Source organism: Glycine max, chromosome 9, assembly GCF_000004515.6.
Source record: "Glycine max cultivar Williams 82 chromosome 9, Glycine_max_v4.0, whole genome shotgun sequence".
In the NCBI taxonomy this organism is placed as follows: domain Eukaryota; kingdom Viridiplantae; phylum Streptophyta; class Magnoliopsida; order Fabales; family Fabaceae; genus Glycine; species Glycine max.
This window is the reverse complement of record NC_038245.2, coordinates 9,541,390-9,565,410: the sequence shown is the minus strand read 5'-3', so window position 1 is coordinate 9,565,410 and position 24,021 is coordinate 9,541,390. Positions and strand designations below refer to the sequence as shown.

General features: G+C 33.2%; 1 protein-coding gene, 1 long non-coding RNA gene and 1 pseudogene across 3 annotated transcripts; 1 reads left to right on the top strand and 2 right to left on the bottom strand.

Annotated features, from left to right (window-relative positions):
- Positions 1–1,744: 1,744 nt before the first annotated feature.
- Positions 1,745–23,902, top strand: LOC102659925 (uncharacterized). 2 transcript variants are annotated; one of them, XR_005886302.1, is made up of 6 exons: positions 1,745–2,067; positions 2,200–2,304; positions 2,397–2,504; positions 3,414–3,653; positions 3,747–3,847; positions 23,035–23,902. It is a non-coding gene; the product is annotated as an uncharacterized lncRNA (long non-coding RNA). The 2 variants fall into 2 exon arrangements; XR_001382515.3 differs by lacking the exon at positions 3,414–3,653.
- Positions 5,554–6,716, bottom strand: LOC100819401 (protein Abitram-like). The gene is made up of 4 exons (XM_014762012.3): positions 6,407–6,716; positions 6,241–6,289; positions 6,009–6,135; positions 5,554–5,694 (listed from the first exon to the last, which is right to left on the bottom strand). The coding sequence occupies exons 1-4, from the start codon at positions 6,411–6,413 to the stop codon at positions 5,620–5,622; spliced, it is 258 nt and encodes an 85-aa protein (XP_014617498.1). The 5' UTR covers positions 6,414–6,716; the 3' UTR covers positions 5,554–5,619.
- LOC112997753 (tobamovirus multiplication protein 3-like) lies at positions 9,764–10,773 on the bottom strand (annotated as a pseudogene).
- Positions 23,903–24,021: the final 119 nt, after the last annotated feature.

Genomic DNA, 24,021 nt, shown 5'->3' with positions numbered 1-24,021 from the left:
TGCTTGTTTACAGTGAGAGAAGAAATACCCTATAAAGGCCCGGCCTTCCTAGGTAGTTTGCAGCCAACTTCCCATGGATAGAATCCCCTCCTCCTATATTGACACCCTTCTCATAATAAGATCATCTTTCTCAAAACTTTTAAGATTTAGTTGTTATATCTTAATGCAGCTCAGCTCTTTTTTGTTGTTAATGCTCCGATCAGTTCGATGTGAGACACTACACTCACATAAAATACATTATGTGTTTGTTTTCTTCTTTTTTATTGATTCAAGATAAAAAGTGTTAAACCAGGTTAAATTTGTATTTTTATTGTTTTTTCTATCATGTATTTTATGTTATGTTTCCATATTCAAAAATCCTTGGTGTGTACTGTTTTTTCCTTAAACGAAAGAAATTTGCACTACTTAGGTATCACAAGACTTTCGCTATAAATAATTCTAAATTCTCTTATAAAATCCTTCCACTATTCCTCCTAAATAAAGAAAATACTTTTTTATTAGTTTTTAAGAAATTGAATATATTTACTTTTTTTAATAATTTTTATAAGAAAATTGTGAGGAGATTTATGAAAAAATGTACCATTGTTCTTTTACTATGTTATTAAATGCCTCACATATAAATATCTCAATTTCGAAGATTAATATATTTTTTATTTATGAAAATCAAAAGTATTAAAGAGTTTACCATATATAACTTATAAATATAAACATATGATTTCTCGGTATGCTGATTTGAAGGGCGAGAAATGAGAATTGAGGAGTACCCGTAAGATTTATTTTCACCATTTTCGTCAACTTTGACGCAAGTTTAGGTTTAGAAGGTTTAGAAGGTTCTAAATAGGGTTTCTTGCATCAATAACTCATTAATTAAAACTGGGCTAATAGGTTAGGCATAGGAAACGTGACATGAAGTGGGCAGGTTCAAGGCTTCTGACGTTTATAATTATATTGTCTTGAGTTTTATGCCATCTTACAAGTTCGGTCACTTTTCTTTTTTACATTTTTCTTTCATATTATCTAGTAACTGGATTTTTTTTTCAGGAACAGGTCTTTAATCGATAAAGAAGACCCCATGAACTAACTATTTTAAGTTCACGAGTTTGGTCAATTGTCACTTTAATGAGTGCAACAAAAAATTAATAAAATTATGCTACCAATCTCGTAAAAAACCAATTTTCGTCGGGCCTTCTCTCTGTTGCAAAAGAAAATCAGTCCCTCTCCGATAAGTATCTTAAAATAAGTGTTTTTTTTAGAAAAAATATATTTTAAAAATACATAAGATTTATTTATTAAAAAATAAAATCTGCTTATTTTAAATAAAAAAATTAAACAAACACATTAAAAAAGTAAAAATTTACTTTTTTTATTATTAAAAAAACACTAAAAATAAGCTGAAACAATTCTTCTTGGGTTAACCAAACACCCGCAGCAATCAATATTTTATATACTATAACCGCTAGATACGTCAATTCAACAATGACTTTTGACTTACAAGGTTATTTATAATTAAGTTTTCATTTATTCAAAAATTTATATAATAATATTTTCTGTCTATTTTTTTATTTTTAATAAATATGTCTATCTTTTACTGTTATATAATCTATTATATATCACTATTAAAAAAATTTATTTTTTTACGACATATGACAGAATGATATTTTTATAATTAAAATTACTGTATTTTATTTTTATGATACATATTCTAATTTTCTAATTTTAAGATAGTTATGCGAAATAATTTTAAAATATGACACAATAATATAATATTTATTTTTGTAATTATTGAGAACTTAAAGGTTACAAGAAAGAACCGTATTCATATTCGTTCCCCAATAATAATTATTGTGTCGTCATCATCAGGCTCGCTCGAAGACTGCTGGCCAGTTCCCTCGCCGAGTTCGTTTGCTCTGGCATCATCTCGTCCTTTCATTCTTTCCATCGCCGAGCTCGAAGATCGTCGAAGCCTGTTTGGTTTCCAAGTAAAAAATGGACGGTACGTTTGACAATGAAGCTGAGCCGGTCGTTACAATCCGCGAGTATCTGGAGGAAGTGGAGGAGCGGGAAGTGGTAAGTCATTTTCTACATCCTTGCTATATACGAATTTTATTTTCTGTGTCTCTGAGGTTGGTTATTCGATGTAATTTCTTTGTGCCTCGTTTGGTTTATAAGGTTGTTTCCAATTTCAACTTTTGAATGCAGTCAATGTTGGCACAGGGGGTCTGGAGTCAATGGTGCTATAAATATTAAAAAGATACATATGTGGAAACTGCTAGTGGTCCTATTGGTATTGCCCGCATCTCAACGGTGAGTTTTCATCTAATTGTGGCAACTATTACATTTCAACATTTCATTTTTTTGTTATTTGAAGTATGTCATGCTACTTTTGTCCTATGCAGATGTTATCCATATCTCTTTTACAAAGCTACTACTTCATAGCATTTTTGTCAGGCTTGGCACTACACATAGTGTTATGTATTGCTTCAATTCTGAAGAATATTTTGTCTGTAAGTGCACCTCTTCATTTAGTAATTATAAATTAATTAAAGTTAAAAATATATAGCTTCCTTTACCTAATAAACTAAATTAAAAATATAATACTAACAATACTTAATATATTACCTCAGAGGTGTTTGGTTTGGTTATTTTCTATTTTTATTTTTACTGAAAATATAAAATGGTGATGGAAATGTGATTGGTTGCATTTCTATTTTCATTTTCAGTGAAAATATTTTTCCAAACGAACCAAAAACGGGAAACAATAAAATCTCGTTTTCAGTTGAAACCAATAATCTCATTTTGGGTAAAATGAAAACGCAGTGGCAAGGAACGTAATTTTAAGCAAATCTAAAAATGCATTTCCTTTTGAAAACGTATTTTCAGTGTTTTTATTTCTTGAAAGCAGAAAACAAGAAGTCAAATCAAACATGTTTTCAGAATTCTAATCTTTTGAAAATGAAAACAATTTTCAGAAAATGAAAATGCAAACCAAATACACCCTTAATTTTTGTCTTAATTAAATATGGAAATATTAAAAGTCAGATAATTGTAGGTAGGAGATGTTGTAGGTAATTGTAGTAATCAATACTGGCCACCTTACAAGTCAAATAATTTGCATGCATTTATTGTAATTATAATATAATTAGTTTATTTAACAAAAATATGCTTATGTGTTTGTGTCTGTTTTCCCACTACTAAAATAAATGCTTTTTATGACGTACTTTCAAGGTCGGTCGCAACACGACCGTCTTTGTATTAGGAGCGGTGGCATTTTGGTAAATATTTTACATATTTAAGGACGTTTTCATTTGACAACGTCTTTGAAAGGGAGACAGGGGCATTTTTGTAATTATAAAAAAATTTACTAAGACTGTGTATCTAAACAACGTCGTTGAAATCCCTAAATACACAAACAGGTTTGAAATTTACACAGTCGTGAACCATATATTATAAAAGTTGTCCCGCGCATTCTTCTTGTTCTTAGTGAGTACATCTGAACGAAACCTCCCGCGCTAGCTTCTCGTGAGTGAGTTCCTAAGTGAGTTTCGCAGCACCTTGACTCCTTCACACCAAACCTTCCCGCGCTACGTTGCTCGTGAGTGAGTTTTTCAGCTTTTGAGAACCCAAAGGTCATTGCGGTGACATTGTTCATGGAGGTAACATCGGCCTGGTTGCATCAAGAGTTGGGTGTGGTGGTTTGAGATATTGTATTTTCGTTGCACTAATATTGTCCAATTTTGACTTTTCAGGAACTTCTATCTTCAAAAACTTCCTCCCTCTGTGGTTCATAGGCTGGGTTGGGACCCCTAGCTAGTTGTATTTTGCGACAAGAAGATTTATCGCTTTCCAGGTTCGTGTTCTTTGATGCCTAACGTTTTTTGTTTAACAAGATATAGGGTTTGTTGCTTGAATTCATGTTCATATTTTGATTCCGTTAATTTGTCTTTTTATTTTCATTTATGTTTGGAAGTACATATTACCTTTTAAGTGGTGATTTTTAACTCTAATGAATTTGAAATTCCATGGTTCACAAAAGTGAGATTGACAGGACTTGAAATTCCATGGTTCACAACCTAAAATAAACCCTATTTCTCATCTGCTTACGTAAGCACCGTCTTCGTTTGCGAACTTTCAAAGACGTTGCTGGCGTAAGCACCGTCTTTGTTTGCGAACTTTCAAAGATGTTGCTTATGTAAGCAACGTCTTTGAAAGTGGATCCCTTTCGACAACGTAGAATTTTGACCCGTCGTTGAACGGTTTTATTTTCCACGACATTGGATACAACGACGGTCGTCCACCGTCGTTGTATCCTGCTTTCCACCGTCTTAGAATCGCGTTTTTGCAGTAGTGTCCACCTTTATCCATGTTTTTGGTGTATGCTAAATATTTGACTGCAAAATAGTAATGACAAATCTTTTGGTTCTAGAATTTATAGATTAAATGTATTGGTGTTTTTTTCTATGTAACATTTGCCTCTTATGTTTTTAAATTAAGTGTATGATAAATTGCTTAATTTTTTCATTAAATTTTTTTGTTGGTTATGAGTTTAGTAATAACTATTTAGAGGTAATTAATTTAATAGGTTTTAAATTTTTTTAAATATATTGAGAATTCTAAGACAGTTCTTTAAAGAGGTAAATAATTTTAAGACGATTGTTTCTAGGACCATAGTCAAAAGCTTTGATTTTTTACGGCGTTGGCTACAAAGAGGGTTTAAAACTTTGAATGTGTTGTAGAATCGATGTAAAAACATGCTTTTGTAGTAGTAGTAGTAGTAGTGTGTGTGTGTGTGTATATATATATATATATACTACAAGAAAAATGACTTTTACCTACAGTCAAAATCTATCACTAGAAGTCCAAAATTCGTAGGTAGATGTATAAAGAACTTTGTCCTACAGACGTTTTTTGCGTCAACTTTGAGGGGGTATATAGTGACAACTAATAGTCTGTCACTATAGGCTTTACCTACGGATATATTTTTACCTACAGTTAAATTTAACTATCACTATAGGTAACACCTACTATTTCAAATGTGTAGGTAAAAGATATTAATTTATACCTATAATCTCTAACTGTAGGTAAAAGTCAATTTACTTGTACCTACGGTCTTCTGTAGGTAAATGTCATATAATTTTTAAAAGCTCTCCTGTTTCAGTATTAACCCCGTATGCTACCCCATTATGTCCAACAATGTGAAGAAGACGTCCCTTGTTTGCGAATGAGAGCCCACAAATCCCTCTGTATGATGACCAGAACAATGTATTACAGACTGTCATTAATTATCATTTCAATCTCATACGAAAGCATAAAAATCAATATATGGATGTCCACATGCAATAATATTAAGGAAATTAATCGCTTTTCAATTTGAGATAGAAGTACATAATATGCGTATTAAATGTAGATTCATATACACCATAGACCAAAATAAACAAACAAATGTTTATTTTATCCATACCCCAATGAACAACAACAATCTTAACGCAAATCAACCTACTTCTGTAAAATCTCCAATTTCCTCTGCCGAATTTTCTCCAAGATCGAAGAAATTGGCTTCTGAACCAGAGGAGCGGGTTTAAAAGCTGCATCTCTAGTTTCTTTTCAAAGCATGGTGAACTATTAGGGTTTAGGAGAAAAAATGACGTAGCCACAGCTCCAGAGAACAAAATAGGAGACTCTAAACCAAGGAAATGGCTGCCAATGAATGCACCAATATCACAACTGTGAGTTGGATAAGTGCCTAATGCTTACAAGTTTAATTATTAATTGCTAAAATTTGCAACTCAATTCACTTGGAGAAATAATGAAAGGATATCATTAACAACGACAAAGCCATTCATTCTAGACTTCTAGTCTTAAAAGTAATATCACTAATATGAAAGTATTTTTCAATTTTGCACCAAAAAACAATAGGAATCAGGCAGGAATCAGCTTTACTAATTCTTCATACATATCCAGAAACTAAGAGAAGGAGAGTGTGAAAATTCAAACTTGAGAAAAATAAGTACCTTCTTCTGCTTTCCAATGACTTTTATCCTGCTGCGATCAGACTTTCCAACATTGAAATCAACGGCTGTGATTCCACCTTCATCCTTGAAAGCAATGTGGGAAGGAGCCAACCCAATCACACACAAGCTTTAAGGTAACAACAACAATTATAGAGACTTAAAAAAAAGAAAAAAATACCAACACAATTCAATTCCAAGTAGAATCTCAAAAGAATGAATGAATAGTATATACCCATTGGCATGGCGGTAAACGTACTGATCGTGAGCTGGCTTCATGAAATCTGCAATTCAAATTAATTAATTAATTAATTATTCTCATCAGAATTAAGTATTAACCGAACTAGAATCTGCAATTCAAAATATTATAATAATAATAATAATATTTACATTGTATTTACCTGGCATAAGAGTTTGGTTAGTTGACTCAGCATTAGCTTGTTCCTCAGCATTCTCATTTTAGTCAGTTTGGTTAGTTGACTTCTGGATCATGCCAGCCTCCTCATCCAAATCAAGGAGATCCAAGAAAAAATAAGAAAGCTGCAAAACATCCCAGTGGAAGCAAATAGCCATATAAGTATATAGAAGGAAAATATTTGTATTACTCTGAATGTTTCAATTCACTGAGACATAACCAATTACTTTAGGCACATGCACGTGAAAGTTATTCCACAATACAAAGAAATACAAATATGATAGAAGGTACACTACTGTGACTAGCATCTAACATTTAGTTATTCATTTATTTAAGGTAACAAAATAAGGATTGAAGAGTTCCATTTACGATTCCCTCCCTCCTTATTATAAAAGAAAGATTTGATAGCAGATACAAAAGTTGGTTGTTCAAGATAGACTTTCTAGTCCATGCATCACTGAACCATCTTTCTCTGAAAAGAAAAACAACAACAACAACAACTGAATGATGATACCCATTGATGTTAAACTTCAAATCATAGCATCTTTGTTGGGACAGGGACTTGCAGAATTAAAGAGCACACCTGGGAATGTGACAACAAGTTTTCCTCATTAGGAACAGACATGAATGAGTCTTGACCAAGGGTTTTGGATCCTAATTTACACCAATTACTGGCGAAAGTCAGAAATGTCCACAAAAGCTTTATGGAAGTATAAATTAAAGACAACAACAAAAGAACCAAAAGAAAATAACAAAAGGAAACAATGTAGAAATCTACATGACCTGAACCTATTGTTAAGAATTAATTTGATTTTGAACTTTCAAAATATGCTAAGACATCATTAAAGAAACTCTAAAGATAGTAAGACATTGAATATGCTTAAGTAATTACTCATTAGAACTTAACTCATTTGATTGGTATATATATCGTATATATTGTGAGAATTTTTATAGGTATTCATTCAATATGGTTCTAAATTGTCATTCCTACGTTTTTTCTATCAGCAAATAAATAAATATTTCTAAAAATGGGGTACACGGGTACTCTAACTCAGGTACAAAAAAGTTTTGGAGTAAACCAACTGAAATGGGCTCTATGACAAAAAAGTTTTCTCATCCTACTTTAGTCCTCTAATTTTTTTCTATTTTTTATTTTTTCTTTTTTAATTTTTGTTCCAATATTTTTCTCATTGACACTTCCAACTAAACAGAGTTGTCATACATAACATTCTTTTTCTATTTTTCTTTTACCACACCCACTAAACAGACTTGTGTTTCATGATATATTTACTGTATATTGAAATTTAATCAATTAAAAATAAAAATATAAGTTATAAAATTTTCAAATTTTTAGTTTACTTATTATTAGTTTTTACATTTTATTGTTTATTCTTGGTCCACAGGCTAGCCTATAAAATCGTGGACTAAATAAGCCAGGTAGGCACAAAAGAAAATGAAACCCATTTATGTCACAAACAAAGCTGGTCCAACTTATTGAAATTGAAAGCTAAAGAAGATAGACCTTAATAATAATGCCATCAAATAATAGTCTATTACCTAGGGATCAAAGACCGTAGAAGCTTTTGAAAGTCTCATATGTCCTTCTGTCCAATAACAACCAAATAAAAGATGTAAATTCAAAGAGCAAAAGCAACTTTTTACAACAATAATCTGAGTACCCTTTAGATGGTACAAGTGGAATCTCAGTACCCCATTAATCAGAATCCTTCATGTATTAAGCTCAAGAGCTTGCTGTAAAATATTTTTTTTAAAAAAAAAACTACCTGTAGACAAAGGTTAAATGTGTATGTATACCTTCAGATTCCAGCTACCTTGCAGCCTCTATTCCCTAAATAAAATGCAAGCAGCCCATCAATACATAAAGTAAATAATCACTCATCAGTATTTCTGAATTCAGCTGGCACTACAATAAGTAGACAAATGCAAAGTACAAGCAACAATTGAAAAAGTAAAGCAAAAGTGAACATTTTTAGATAATATCCATTTCTTTATCTTCACATACAACTAAGTACTTTCTTTGGGGTTAGGAATAAAAAAAAATGAAGGAAAAAAAAACACAAACAAAAATTGTTTCTAACTTGATTTTGCTTTGTACATTGGATGAGTCTGAAAGAAAAGTGGATTCTTCACTCTTCTAGCATGTTTTCTTGTAAATTCCTTTTTTCCCAAAAGTCAATTCTTCCTTATCAACAAACCCGTTTGGAAATCTAAAGCTCTACAAATATTTACTTTAAGCTACGGTGCTTAATAAGACATCAACAAAAATGATTTGCTACAAATTTGTTGGCCTCAAGGTAGCTACTATCCCTTGGAACAATACTTTTGGAACACTAATTCCTGCCATTTTATTTTAAAGGTTTTGGCAAAAGTAAAGAGGCCAATATTTAGTGGTAGAGTAAAGCATATACAATACTTTATTGTACTTCTTCAGTTCATTGGTCTGGAATGCATGCATTTTCATAGGTGTGGCATTGCCATTAAATCAGCTCTAGGACAATTAAAGATCATAATAATACATCATATGACAAACATTATGCTATTTCAAAATTAGGACTCTCAAAGGCCATAATTGTTATCCCTTTATCCTTCTTCATGGATATTTTGGTTACAATCATATATCCTACCACCTCACAAAACCAGAAATTTCAGAGAAGACTAGATCCCAAATATTGAAAGCGGTAATCAAGATACAAAGGAACTATCTTGGAATTGAAAATAATTCACTTGTAAAAAAGATTTCAAACGTGGTAAAGATCAGTCTATACTGCTAAGTTTGACTTAATGGGTGACATCTTGTAGCTTAATGCAATAGTTTCATGCATCAAAGGGAGTTGGATATGAATACAACAATTACCTTCCACCATAGAGAAGAAAGCCAATGGATACACACAAAGAGAGCCCTATTGCAATGCACCTGATCAGACTTAGGAGAGAATATAGTCTAACAAACTGCCTAATGGAGCTATGCTTCAGCTAGGCCTAGCTTGATTCACTTCTACATAGAGAAGGCAGAGGAATCAAAGGAAGCTATGAGAGTGGGAGTCACTTGTCAATGGAAAGAAGCATGTTAACAAATCTAGGATGCCAACATAGAGGAAGCAAAAGAATTCAGTTTGATGTTTCAAGGTAAAATAGAAAAAAATTGAATCTAGTTTGTTATTATTAAATGCTTGCATATTGCTCACTTAGAATTTAGAAACCAATATTATTTATCTATTCCTTCATATCTCTACAACCATAACCTAGTTGTACAACTATACTACTATATCCTATTATTGGATATCACACAAAATTTTCCTTCTAGCCACCATATAGTGAATCACAACCAAAGTCAAACATCATTCAATAGTTGATCACATACATAAACTTTGTAAACAGTAGAATTTTCACCTGAACAACATAAACCACAATATTAATCGTATTGAAACTTGGTTTCAACCCATTAGTTGATACAACATGTGCCTGCAAAAGCATTTAACACCGAGGTGGTAATTAGCCCATCAAAACCAATCAGCAAAACACACTGCCATGGAAGAAGAAAATCATAGGAGGCAAACCAACCATGTAGAAGCAAATGCACCACAAATCAAACTTGCTTGGTAATAAATCTCAGCCTAGAACAGGACCAAAAGTGCATATGTTGTAAAGAAAGCAAGACTCGACATGTCAAGCAAGATGTGTTGAACAATCTACAAACACAGGCAAACGCAGTGAGTGAGTATAAGTGTGAGTCTAACCACATTCTATAATTAGAAAATAATAAACAACTAATCTTATGTTAAGAAAAAATTACTCATATTAAATGCTACATTCTATTCCCTATACTCCAATACCTCTAGCTTCAACCTCTGCACGTTCTGATAGAAGATAAAAACTACACACTGAACTGCAAAATTAAAAAGAGTGCACAATCCCTTAACAAAACATCACATTATTAAGCAGTTACTACACAAATAATTTTAAAAAGTAAAATAACAAAAGGTTTGAACGATACAAACCCCCATTCACCAAAATATTGATAAGGTGAAAGACCACTCTCAATTGTATCCAAGCCAGTTGAACCTAAAGTTCAATCAAAATAAAAAAAATTATAAAAGAAAATCGAATAAACAAAAATAAAACCCTAATTTGGAATTGAAAGAGTACGCGACACAACGATACCAAAGCTACGGTGGCCATGATATCGTAGAGTACAACGAGAGTGTAGGAAATACGATCCTACCAGGCTGGAGAGTCATCGATTTCGTGCCACCAGCTGGAGGCATCAGTGAGCTCGACGACGGCCACCGACATGACCTCCACCACTATCAACGGCACGCCCTCGCTGCCCATTCTTGAATAGACGGTTCTTAGCACGCACGGCGCCGAGAGTGAATAAAGGAACAGACGAACGATAGAGGGAAGAGAAAAACATTGGTATGATGAGGAGCTAGGCTTGTGTGTGTGGTGATAACTTAGATTCGATTAAGTTTAGGGAAAGGAAAGCAAACAAAGAAAGCCAATCAAGAGAGAGGATGAGAAGGAAGATGGTAATCTTATAAGTAATCTATATTTTTCTTTATATGTTATTTTCTATTTTTCTTTATCTTTTACAACTTCTTAATTATCTTTTTATCTTGAAATGAATATACATTATCATTATCATTCTCTCTAAATTCAACTTTCTTCTGGTATAACTTCTTAATTATCTTTTTATTTTCTTTCTATTTTTTATGGGATTTTACTTGCATGTATTTGTAGGTAGAAACTTTTTAAATTTTATCTACATCAATAGATCCTAGGTACAAGTTTTATAGGATTTGACCAACAACAAGTAACCAAATAATCGTAGGTATATGTTTTTTGAAATTCTTCCAACACTGGACATTTGTAAGTAGAAGTTATTTTAGGTTCTACCTACATCAAATAATAGTAGGTAAAAATCTTTGAACTTTACCTATAACAAACAAACAATTGTAGGTATAAGTATTTTTTGAATTTTACTTATGATAAGTTATATCTATAGGCAAAAATTTCCGTAGGTATATGTCATTTTTCTTGTAGTGTGTAGGTTTAAGTTTTTTAAAATTTTGCCTACAGTGTGCTTCTGTAGGTAGTAATTCTTTTGAGTTTTACCTACACTAATCAACCATAGGCACAATTTTTTTGGAGTTTTACCTACACAACATAGTTGTAGGTAGAAGTATTTTTTTAGTTTTAATGAATTTGCCTACACCAAATAATGGTTGGTACAAGTGGTTGAGTTTTACCTACATTAGTCAGTTGTAGGTAAAAGTCTTTTTGAGATTTACCTACACTAATTTATGTATGTCTGTAGCAAAAAAGCGTTCGTATATATATATATATATATATATATATATATATATATATATATATATATATATATATATATATATATGAGATGTTTCAAATGAAAAAATCATAAAATAAGAAATTAGAATAACTAATAACAACAGAATTTTAAGATTAGAAAGAAAAATAGACAATTGATATTAAAAATACTAAAAAAAATTGAATTAAAGTTACGTGTATCAATCAAATCTTTAAAAAATTCAGCTAACGAAAATTAAATCAAATTTATAAAAGAAGCAAAACTTGCCATGTATCTTCAGTCATTACATCAACAATACCAATAAGTTGTATTGTAGTTGAAGCAAATCCACCAAGTCTAAAAGGAATGTCAAGATCCACAACACTTTGATCAATTGATACCTGGTGGTGTACAGAGGACAAATTATAATTATCTATCAATAAAAGGAATCCGGATATGAGAGGCTTGAGCAATACCAACAAATGAACTATGCTTTCTACTCTTTCAAATCATCACAATTAGAGTCTTCTCTTGCTAAATAATCACAAGAGTAGTGCCTCACCTTAGTTCCTTTGTTTATATACTGAGACCTAGAGGTTAATGACTTTTGCCTCCTTAACCTTGGAAGAAATTCTACAGTTCATTAAAAACTGAGAGGGTGTGATAAAGACAATTAAGAAGAGTAACATACTAATCTTTGCAATTCTCAGATTAAGAAAATTCAGAAACTATAATTTCGTATATGAGAAGGAAAAAAAATAATTACTATTTGACTCAATTGGAGGTTGTTCCTCTCTATTGTCCCTAAATTGTGTCTGTTTTCCCCACTTTGCATAATCAAATTGAGACAAATCATAGAAACAACCAAACTGAAAAGGAGTTATACAGTCTCAATTCTAAATTTTCATATCATTTTGGCACTAAAAAAATTCCATATTCTAATAAAATTCAACATGTTGCAACCAACTTTTCCAATCTTCAAATAAACACACGCGCACACACACATACACACACACATAAACACAAACATGCTCATAACAATAGAAATTTAGAAACATTATTGTAAACAGTCACCTTCATTATCTGAGTCACTTTCAGGGTCATCCTCATTATCATCAGGCTCGTTACTTGCCTTGTTAAGCCATTTGCGCATAACCACTCTTGCCCACAAGAGCGGCATGCAAACACCAAACCAAAAAAGCACATCCAACTCTTAGCCCAAGTCCTTTTCACTGTGCCTCGGTTTCAAAAGATCAACAAACCCCAAAACACCAACTCTCACAAGCATGCAGAAAGAAGCCATGCACAAGCTCTTGGTAAAGAAAGAAACAATACCTATTGGTTGTTTGTTGACCCTTGCTTCATCATTGTTAAAAATGGCGAATTGAAATCATATAACGCAAACAATCGAAAGTGCGAATGGTTGGTTACCTTTAAGCGGTAAAATTCTGGTGTTAGGGTTCATACACTATTTTGCGGCGTAGTTTCCCTAACACAAATGTACTTGTCTGATTCCATGGTGACGTGCGTGAAAGTGACGTCCATTGTTGATTTTCCAGATAAGAAACTTACACTAGTGCTCAAATGAGCGAGGCTGCTGGAATTCATAGGGGCAAAAACTGGGGATAAGACTCTAAATTGGTTGAAATTAAAGAATGTTGTGGTGAAACTAGAGCAATTAGTTGGCTTGAACACATTCAAAGATGAAAAGAAAACCCTAAAACATCAAAATCGGAAATAAACTCAAGAATTGAAAAAAATGTTGAAGAAAAGAGGGAACGTACTAGGGCTTTCGAACATGAAAGTGACAATGTCGCTACTGTCGTCAACCTTGATGGTGATGATGACGTCAATACCAGCCCATGGAGATGTTTCGATTGTAACAACAGTGCTCGAAGCCCTCAGATCAGAGGACGAGGGCGACATGGCTAAAGTCCATGGCTTGGAGGGAGAACTTGGTGGAGGAGCAGTTGAAGTTCGCATCATTCATGAGCTCCTTAATGGATTCCAAAACCTTCTTCAGGAGGGAGCCTTGCACGAGACGGAGTTCTAATATCTTGACGATGATGATCGAAGAAATAAGGTTTTCTTTTGTGATAGTGAGAGAGAAGGTTAGGGCGGTAGTGCGGTGCTCACTCACTCACTCATCTAATGACTTCAAAAGAAACAAAGAAAGAAATAGAGAGATAGAGAAGGAGTAAATAAAATGTGTTAACATCGGTTTAAAAACCAATGTTGACTAAGAATGCATAACATCGGTTATTAAAAAACCAATGTTGAAATAGGAATCTTCATATCAATTTTTAAAAAATCAATGTTAAATGAGTATTGACAACATCAATTTTTTTAAAACCAATGTTAAAATTCTCATTTCAACATCGGTTTTTTAAAACCGATGTTAACAATGACATTTTATTTACAAAAATGCCATCACACATTTTGTAACATCGGTTTTCATCAAAACTGATGTTAACTTGACGATGTTAAATCTTGTTTTTTTTAGTAGTGCCCCTTGCATAATTCTATGCTTAAAAACCCCTTGTTATTCAAAAATGTGTAAAAGGTAACCTAAAATGCTCAAAAACCCCATTTCTATTTATACTAAAGACTATTATAACAACAGTGTGGAGATCAGCATAGACCATGTTGAGTCAGCATAGGCCGTGTTGAAGGCAATATGAGCATTCTTGAGATGCAGTGATTCTGATGTTGATTTTTTTACATGGGGTAGCACAGTCATGCTATAGCACAACCGCTCTCGTATGAGTCACACTGGGAGGGGTGTAACATAATTGATTTTCATAATGTATGTTAAGTATTGATAAATACGTAAGAGGAAATTAAATTTAGATTCATGATATTTATAACTGAATTTAATAAATAAATTGTTTTGTTAGGTGTCCTTGAGTTATTTGTAATGTCATGATTTTATCAATGGTGTGATTAAGTGTTTAATTTATTTGATATTGCAAGATAGATGTTTGAGTGTGTAATTATGTTAATTGAGGTGTTTGTTTAGTAAAGATTGTTGAGTTTTGGTGTATTGTGAGTGTAATTGGGATTAGGCATTTATGGGCCCAAATGTCTAGTCATAAAAACATATTGATGAGGGGTGAGAATAGAAGAAAGGGGTAGCCAATTAGAAATGAGCTAAGTATATCAGCCTCCCCTTTCTCACCATTCCAATTACAACATTCAAAACTCCAAATATCCCCTTCATCTCATTTTCTTCCTCTCCACTCCCATTTGTGCTCAAAATCTCCTCCTATAGATCGAGCTTGCATGTTGAAACCCAGCCAATGGTGCCTAGATTCTGTGAAATCCTAGAGGTTCCTTACTTGATTTCAATAGGTATGTATCAATCCTTCTCCATTTGGTCCATTTAGCTCATTTTCTCCCCTTTTTGCATGAGCTCTCTTATAGGTTGTGTTAGGATCTTGTTTTTGAAGATGTTTTGATGTTGGCCTAGGGTCTATTAACTGGTCTAAGATCACAAGCCGAAGAGGTTCACTCGGAATTCACCAAGCCCAACATTGATTCCTTCTCCTTCAAGAGCTTGAATACCTAATGGATTATTTTAGGTAAGGGAAGCTTTTATTTGTGAAATTTTTGTTTGAATTGAGTTTGTTATGTTGATTTCATGATGTTTGATGATTGAACGTTGAGTTCTTGAGTTAGTGTTAGGGTGGATTTGGGGGTAGGATGCTTAGGCATGGCACCCACGCGGGGCGGGGAATACTCCCCCGCTCCCCGTCCCCGTCCCATCCTCGCTTCCCGTGGTAGGGGTATTTTTTGCTCCGTCCCCGTTCCCCGGCTCCCCGTGGGGACTTGCGGGGATCCTGTTTTACATTAAAAAATGTAAAAAATTATTAAAAATATAATTTTTTTGTTTTATCTCAATTTTTCAACAATAATAAATTTAAGGTTTGATTATAAGTTTAAAACACGACTAAAAATACCAAAATAAATCAATAATAATAGTAATAAAATCACACAAGCATAAAAGCATCCAAGAAATATCCAAATACACATTAATGTTACAGTATTACACAATAAAAACAATAAAACTAGCATAACATTACAAGTCTTCATACAACAAATTAACATCATCATATTGAATCAAGTCTTCATACTTCCATCCAAGTGCAATGAAACATCTTCAACATCAAAACCTACACAATGAAACATGTAAATATGTGTTTAGAAAATATAAAAAAGTCCTGAATTAATATAATAAAATTTTCATACCATTGGCGTTGATGTGTCTACATCGTCAACTATTGAGCAAAATTCCATCTTTGATTTTAAGGAACCTAATGACACAATTATACAATCATTAAAATAAATTAATTACTTAGAAGAAAATTTTACAAGTAAAATTAAATTTATTACCTTCAATCTCATATCGCAACCAATCTTGAGAGCACATCAATGCCTCAACGGTGTCTTCATTTAATTTGCTACGATTTGGAGTCAGAAACTGTCCACCAATGCTAAATGTAGACTCTAAAACAACCGTTGAGATAGGAATAGCTAGAAAGTCTTTAGCAATCCTTTGCAAAGTAGGATACTTGACTCCAATATTTTTCCAATATCTCAAAATATCAAAGTTACTAATATTTGATTGATTAAACAATACAGGCTCCTCCAAGTATAAATCCAATTCAGATTTAACACAATCACCAGAAGAAGTTTCTTGAACATATTTTAAAAAGTTAGAACTCCAATCAACCTTTCCACCATTATTATCCAAACTAGACACTATTGAAGATGAAGTGGAAATAGAAGTAGTCCTCTTTTCCCTAGATTGATATTCAGAAACCAAATCTTCTAATAATTTTGTCACCTTATTCAATTGATTTGTGCTTTCACTTCCATACATGAGAGGGAAAAAATAATTTAGCAACTTCATTTTCAACCTAGGGTCCAAAATAACCTCTATTGTCATCACCTCATTGATCATGCCCCAATACTTTTCAAACTTGGGAATCATACTATTAGCCATACCTTGAATGGTGCTATTAGAAGAAAAAATTCATTCATTCAAAGCCAATCGAATTTCACACACTTTTGGAAAATAAACATTTGAAGTTGGATATTGTGTACCCAAAAATAACTCAGTAACTTTATAAAAGATTTCCAACTTCTCACAAATTTCAGTTGCCATTTTCCAATCATCATCACTTGACAATGACTTATATTGAGGATCTCGTTGAGTCCAATGCTTGAAAACTTCAAGAAATGGCAATGCAGAAACAAGTATTAAATAAGTTGAATTCCATATACTTCTATAATCCATCCTAAGTTTCTTTGAATAAGGAATTTTCAATTGTTCACAAGCCTCAATAAATTTTTCTTCCCTCTTAGGTGTTTCAACCCAAAAGGAAACATTATCCCTAATCTTCTCAATGGAATCATGGATAATTGACATTCCATCCTTCATAATCAAGTTTAAAATATGGGCACAACACCACATATGGAAGTAAGTCCCTCCCAAAATAAATGAACTATGTCCAAACTTGCTAAGAATTTTAGGAATCATTGTATCATTAGTACTACAATTATCAACAGTTATTGTAGATACCTTTCTATCTAGATTCCATTCAAAAAAATGTTCAATTATAATCACTGCAAGAACTTCAGCAGTATGTAGTGCAGGAACATACATAAACCTAAAATAAAATAATTATTCATCTTAAAACCAAGTTCTATGAATACATGTTACTATAACTACACATATTACCAATTATATAAAATTAAAATCATAAAACTTTCAAGTGAATGATTATTTACCTCATAAGCCGACTTTGCAAATTCCAATTGTTATCAATGAAATGGGCTATAATAGTCATATAGCCTTTGTTTTGATTCGATACAGTCCACATGTCCATTGTTATAGCTATGCGACTTGAATTTTTTTGAATTAACTTCATAGTTTTGGTCTTTTCACTCTCATAGAACTTTAGTATATCCAGCTTCAATGTATTACGGGATATTACTTTGAACAAAGGTTGGACAGCATTATAAAACCTTCGAAACCCAACCATAGCAAGAGGGTATTCATGAATGCAATCATCTTTGTCAATTCCATCCTAGCAGCATCTTGATTAAAGGTATAGTTTCCAACTAAAATAGATTCGCCTCTATCTCCTACTGAAGATGATCATTGTTGAAGAGTTTTTAGTATTGATTGCTTTGAACCCCTCACTGTTCGAAGCTTACAGGTTCTAATGTGGTCGTGCAAATGCTTCGTACCTGATCTTGTATCACCACCAAGTTTCTTTTCACAATATTTACATATAGCTTTCCATTTTCCCTCTATTTTCTTTCTTTTGAAGTGGGTCCAAGCAGCGGAAGTTAATCCTCTTTTATTTGGACTTCTTTCAACATTTTCAACTTCTATATTTGGAGAATTTTCTGCTTCTTCCACCAGATTGCTTTGTGCGTCATTAGCAACTTGTTGTGTTTCTAATGGAACAATACTATTAACGAATGGATCAATAGGTGTACCCATTTTGTGTACAACAAACAAGTAATAAAATTTACAAATATGAGTCATGTAAAATTGTAAATGCACATATCTAACTCTTATTTCTAGATTACAAATTTTAAACTCAATGAATCAGCCAAACCAAAACATCACAATAAGCTAGCAGCAGAACAAAGAATTGAAAATACAACAGAAATAAATAAATAAAACATAGGAAGAACATACAATAGAGGAAGAACAATTCGAAGTTGCGAAACCAACTCGAAGAAGAAAAAGGTGCAACGAAGACTTCCACGAGTTCACGGCTGAAATGAACAGTGAAGAAGGAACGGTGAAACGAATGGTGAAGAAGTGAAGAGGGTGAAGATAGTGTGAAACGATGAAATGAACGGTGAAGTGAAGAAAGAACGAAGGTGAAGCAGTGAAGAAGGAACAAAGTTGAAGAAGGAAGTCAAGGATCGAAGTCTGAATGTTTGATGCGGTGTTTTAGGGTTTGGGTAATATTTGTGTCTTTGTGACTTGTGAGATATTAATTATATATATGATAATTTTATTTTGTATTTTTTTACTAGTAAAATACTATATTAACCCTTATATTTATGTTATACATATTATAAGTTATGAGGGTATATAAGTAAAATTCTATATACACGAGGATACGGGGACCCTGCGGGGCGGGGAGCATAGTTCCCGTCCCCGTCCCCGAATTAGCTACGGGGGGTTTTTCATTCTCATCCCCATCCCCGCGGTATATTTTTCCCCGACTATAGGGCCCTGAATAGGGCAGTCCCCGCAGGGATCCCTGAGTTGCGGGGAGAATTATCATGCCTAAGGATACTTTGTTTGTAGGAAAAATCACGAACTGCGGAATTTTGCAGTCTCACTGGATGAGCAAACCCCCATTACCTTGAGAAAATTCTAAAAGAAAGATAAGACAATTTTACTCGATGTGCAAGCAAAACACGCTTGGCGAGTTGAGTGACCTTCTAGGTGACTTAGATGACCAAATTAGGAAAAATGATCTTCATGAAAGTTGTAGTCCTAGATGTTAGCCAACTAATGGATTTGGTTTCACTTTAAAATGTTGTGTATAACTATAGAAATGATCAAATTAATGAACACAAGTCAAGTGGTTGGAAATAAGTAAGGGTTTCATGTAGGTTGTAATTTTTGGCAAGGTATGCTTCCAAACTAGGTCCTAAGGTAAATATAAAAGTTGGAGATAGTTTTTTTAGATTTCAAATGAGACAAGAACAAACTTATTTGAGTTAGTATAGCTTTAATTATCATGTTTATAAATCATTAAGGTCATAGACGCATAGTAGGAAATGAATGAGATAGTAACCCAAAAACTTAAGAGATGTTATGATGGTAGAGTGATGTATATTTATAATGTGTGGTTTTGCCTATGATTTTATTATTCTATAGTAATGTACAGTTGTTGCTGTTAGTACATGGTGGGTGCAAAAAAATGTATTGTTGTCATTGGTATACGGTGGGTGCACAGACATATGAGTAGGCATGTAAGTTGAGGGTATTAGGTGGGCTCCCAACCTAGTGTTTGGAGGTTTTCGTGGTGACTAACGGGAATGGACCTATAGAATAAACGAGTGGATGAATCCTTATAAATGTAAGGTCTTGCAAGCCTATAGAGGTAAGCCATTGTCACACTCATCTATATTCGATAAAACTACACTTCCTTCATAGGGTCAACCCAAGAGACTCCCCGAATAGTCAAAGGTGAGTATTATGCTAGGGGATGAAGCTTATGGGGGACCGCTCATATTGTGTTGAAACTCCATGGAGTAGAGTCAATGTTGATGTCCAAGTTTGGGGTGACCTAGTTGGTTGCTGGTGTATGTCAATAGTGATGACCTTGGTTTGGTTGACTGTCAGTATGTGTATTAGTTGTGATGATTGTGTATGATGAGAATTTGTGAGTGTTGATGTCAACTATGGTTTATGTGATGCGTGATGTTTATGACTCTTGATGATGAGTAATTGATATATGTTGTTGTTGATACTTAAGGACTTGTATTATGATTGTGTTGTTTGATGTTTGTATGTTGTATATTTCATTTGAGACGATTAAGAAAAAGTTATTATGGGTGTTTATTGATTATTATAGGTGTTGAAGATATACTTTTGTAACTGCATAATATTTTATTTTTCAATTTTTAAAATAGGATTTAGTAAATAAGTTGATTCCCTATATTTTAGGAGTAAGGCAGTTTTAATGGATTAGCCTAGTCAAATAAGTGGTTCTTATCTTTAAGGAGCAAGTTAGTTTTAATATTCTGTTTTGCTAATATCTTGTTATCTAATTAGTTTATCTTTTGCTATTTATTGTATCGCTGTTGAGAACAATTTGAATCAGAATAGAATAATTCTATTTCCTCTACATACGTATTGTCTCTCTTCTCTCCTCTGTTTTTTATAATTTCCTCCACAAAACCAACAATTGGTATCAGAGCCTTATTCTTACGGGACCTCTACCATGGAAGGTGAAGCAAGTTTTTCCCACATAACTCTTCCAATCTTTGATGGAGAGAATTATGATATTTGGGAAGTGAAAATGCAATCCTACATGGAGTCTTTGGATTTATGGGATGCTGTGGAAGAGGATTATGAAATATATCCGCTGCCTGAAAATCCCACCATGGCCCAAATTAAAAATCACAAGGAAAGAAAGATGAAGAAGGCAAAGGCGAGGTCATGTTTGTTCACTGGTGTTTCACAAATGATATTCATCAGAATCATGACTCTTAAATCACCCAAAGCAATTTGGGATTATCTGAAAGAGGAATATGCTGGAGATGATAGAATACGAAGCATGCAAGTGCTAAATTTAAGGAGGGAATTTGAGCTTCAAAGGATGAAAGAGTCAGAGACAATCAAAGAATAGTCAAACAAATTGTTGGGTATTGCTAACAAGATAAAGTTGTTGGGAAGTGATTTTACTGATTCGAGAATTGTAGAGAAAATTTTGGTAACGGTGCCGGAGAGGTATGAAGCATCTATAGCTTCATTGGAGAACACAAAGGATCTGTCGAAAATCACATTGGCAGAAGTACTACATGCCCTGCAAGCTCAAGAGCAGCGAAGGTTGATGAGGCAAGATCGTGTTGTCGAAGGTGCTTTGCCTGCCAAACATCATGAAGTTGATGAAAGCAAAAAGGATTTTTTCAAGAAGAATCAACCAACAAGTAGCGAAAACAGTGCAAACAACCAAGGTAAGGATAAAAAGAAAAATTATCCACCTTGTCAGCATTGTGGCAAAAAAGGTCATGCACCTTTCAGATGTTGGAGGAGACCAAATGCAAAATGTAACAAGTGCAACCAGATAGGGCATGAAGCGGTGATCTGTCCCAACAAAAATCACCATGATGAGGGAGCTCAGATTGCTAATCAAGAAGAGGAGGACCAACTGGTTGTGGCCACATGCTTCTTGAGTAGTGAATCAAGTGAAAGTTGGTTGATTGATAGTGGTTGTACGAACCACATGACATATGATAAGACTTTATTCAAAGATTTGAAGCCAACTAATGTCTCAAAGGTTAGAATTGGGAATGGTGACTATATTCCAATAAAAGGAAAAGGAACTGTTACAATTTCAACGTGTTCAGGTACCAAATTAATATCAGATGTTCTTTATGTACCTAACATTGACCAAAACTTGCTAAGCGTAGGTCAGTTGATTAAAAAGGGATTTAAAGTGTCCTTTGAACATCAACATTGCTTTATCTATGACAATTTTGGCCGGGAAGTTCTAAGGGTTAAAATGAAAGGTAAAAGCTTTTCATTTGATCCAGCAGAGGAGGAGCATACAGCCTATTTCACTCAAGTCACACCCACGGAACTCTGGCACAAGAGACTTGATCATTGCCATCTTGAAAGAATGTTAAACATGAAAAAAAGGAAATATGCAAAAGAAAATTTGAAAAAGTTTCAAATGGAAGAATGCAAGTCTGTTAGCACACCAATGAATCAAAAGGAGAAGTTTAGCAAGGAAGAAGGTGTTGATAACATTGATGAAGGATATTGTGTGAGCTTGATTGGATGTCTAATGTATCTCACTACAACAAGGCCAAACATTCTATTTGCTCAAAAGAACAAAATTGGAATTTTTGTTGACAATCAAGTAGCCATTGCTATTGCAAACAATCCCGTGTGTCATGGGAAGACTAAACATTTCAACATCAAGTTCTATTATTTGATAAAGATGCAACAAAGTGGAGAAGTGAACTTAATTTACTGCAAGTCTAAAGATCAATTGGCTGACATGTTTACAAAGTCACTACCTATCAACAAACTTGAACTCAAAGAATTGAAGTTTGCAGTTCCAAAAGCAAGGAGGAGTGTTGAAGATATACTTTTGTAACTGCATAATATTTTATTTTTCAATTTTTAAAATAGGATTTAGTAAATAAGTTGATTCCCTATATTTTAGGAGTAAGGCAGCTTTAATGGATTAGCCTAGTCAAATAAGTGGTTCTTATCTTTAAGGAGCAAGTTAGTTTTAATATTCTGTTTTGCTAATATCTTGTTATCTAATTAGTTTATCTTTTGCTATTTATTGTATCGCTGTTGAGAACAATTTGAATCAGAATAGAATAATTCTATTTCCTCTACATACGTATTGTCTCTCTTCTCTCCTCTGTTTTTTATAATTTCCTCCACAAAACCAACAATAAGGATAGAATCTGATGTATAAATTGTTTTAGTTGTCTGCATATGTATGTTTGTTCTAATGAGCTTATCCTTATATGTTGTACATGTGGTTCGTGTCTAGGATAATCTTGTACCTGTGTATGTGGGGAGCAGATGATTTTTAGGCTGGATCTTCCGCTTAGAGGAGTGATAGATGGAGCAAACACAGGACTAGAACTTGTATTAGTCCCTTCATTTTCCTTGATTTAGTTTTGTATGGGAATGACCTATTTATATTTCTCTTATGTATAACTTCCAGGAGTTTTATGTAATTAAAAGTATGTCTCCTTTTTACAGTTGAAGTGTTATGAGTCACTAGTGTTGATTGGGTTATATTTAGTAGATGCATGTTTTTTGTTATAAGTTATTGGTTTTGGAATTGCGAAAAATTCACTAAGTCTTCCACTTTGTTATTTAGCTGAGTTATCATGTAATGGATGCATGTCGTTACAGGGGGGATTAGTCGAAATCCAACATGATCATCTTGAAGCAGCATGGACGGTAAGTTTAACACTTAACAAATACACGAGTTCTACTAACAAAAATAAATGAAAACAAAGTAAAATGGAATAAAAACTAGAACTCAATCAGAGTCAAATAATGGTTTATCAATATCCATTATACGGCAACAACGATTATTTTAAACTTTCAATATGTATCTTTATATGTTAGATCACCACTTCATGTGTCCACTCTCTATTCACAATACATATCAATTTGCATAAAGTAGTTGTTATTACCAATATTTATTTTATACTTTCTTTCAATTCTTTTTCCTTTGTCTATTCTTTAATTTCTTTCTATTGTTTTTTTTCTAATAGATTCGTTTTCTTTAGTTACAGGTTTTTTTATATTTGAATATATTTTTCTAATACATTCTTCCTATAAAAATTAATTATTGTTACAAGATAATTATTATTTTTTTGTTTATTTGTCGAAGCATGTCAACATCAAATTCTTCTAGTTCTAAATTATAATTCCAAAATTTCAAGTAAGTTTCTTTTGCTAATGCTGAACAAAGATGATTATGCTCCTCTTTGGACTTATGTTAGCATATTATGTAAATAAT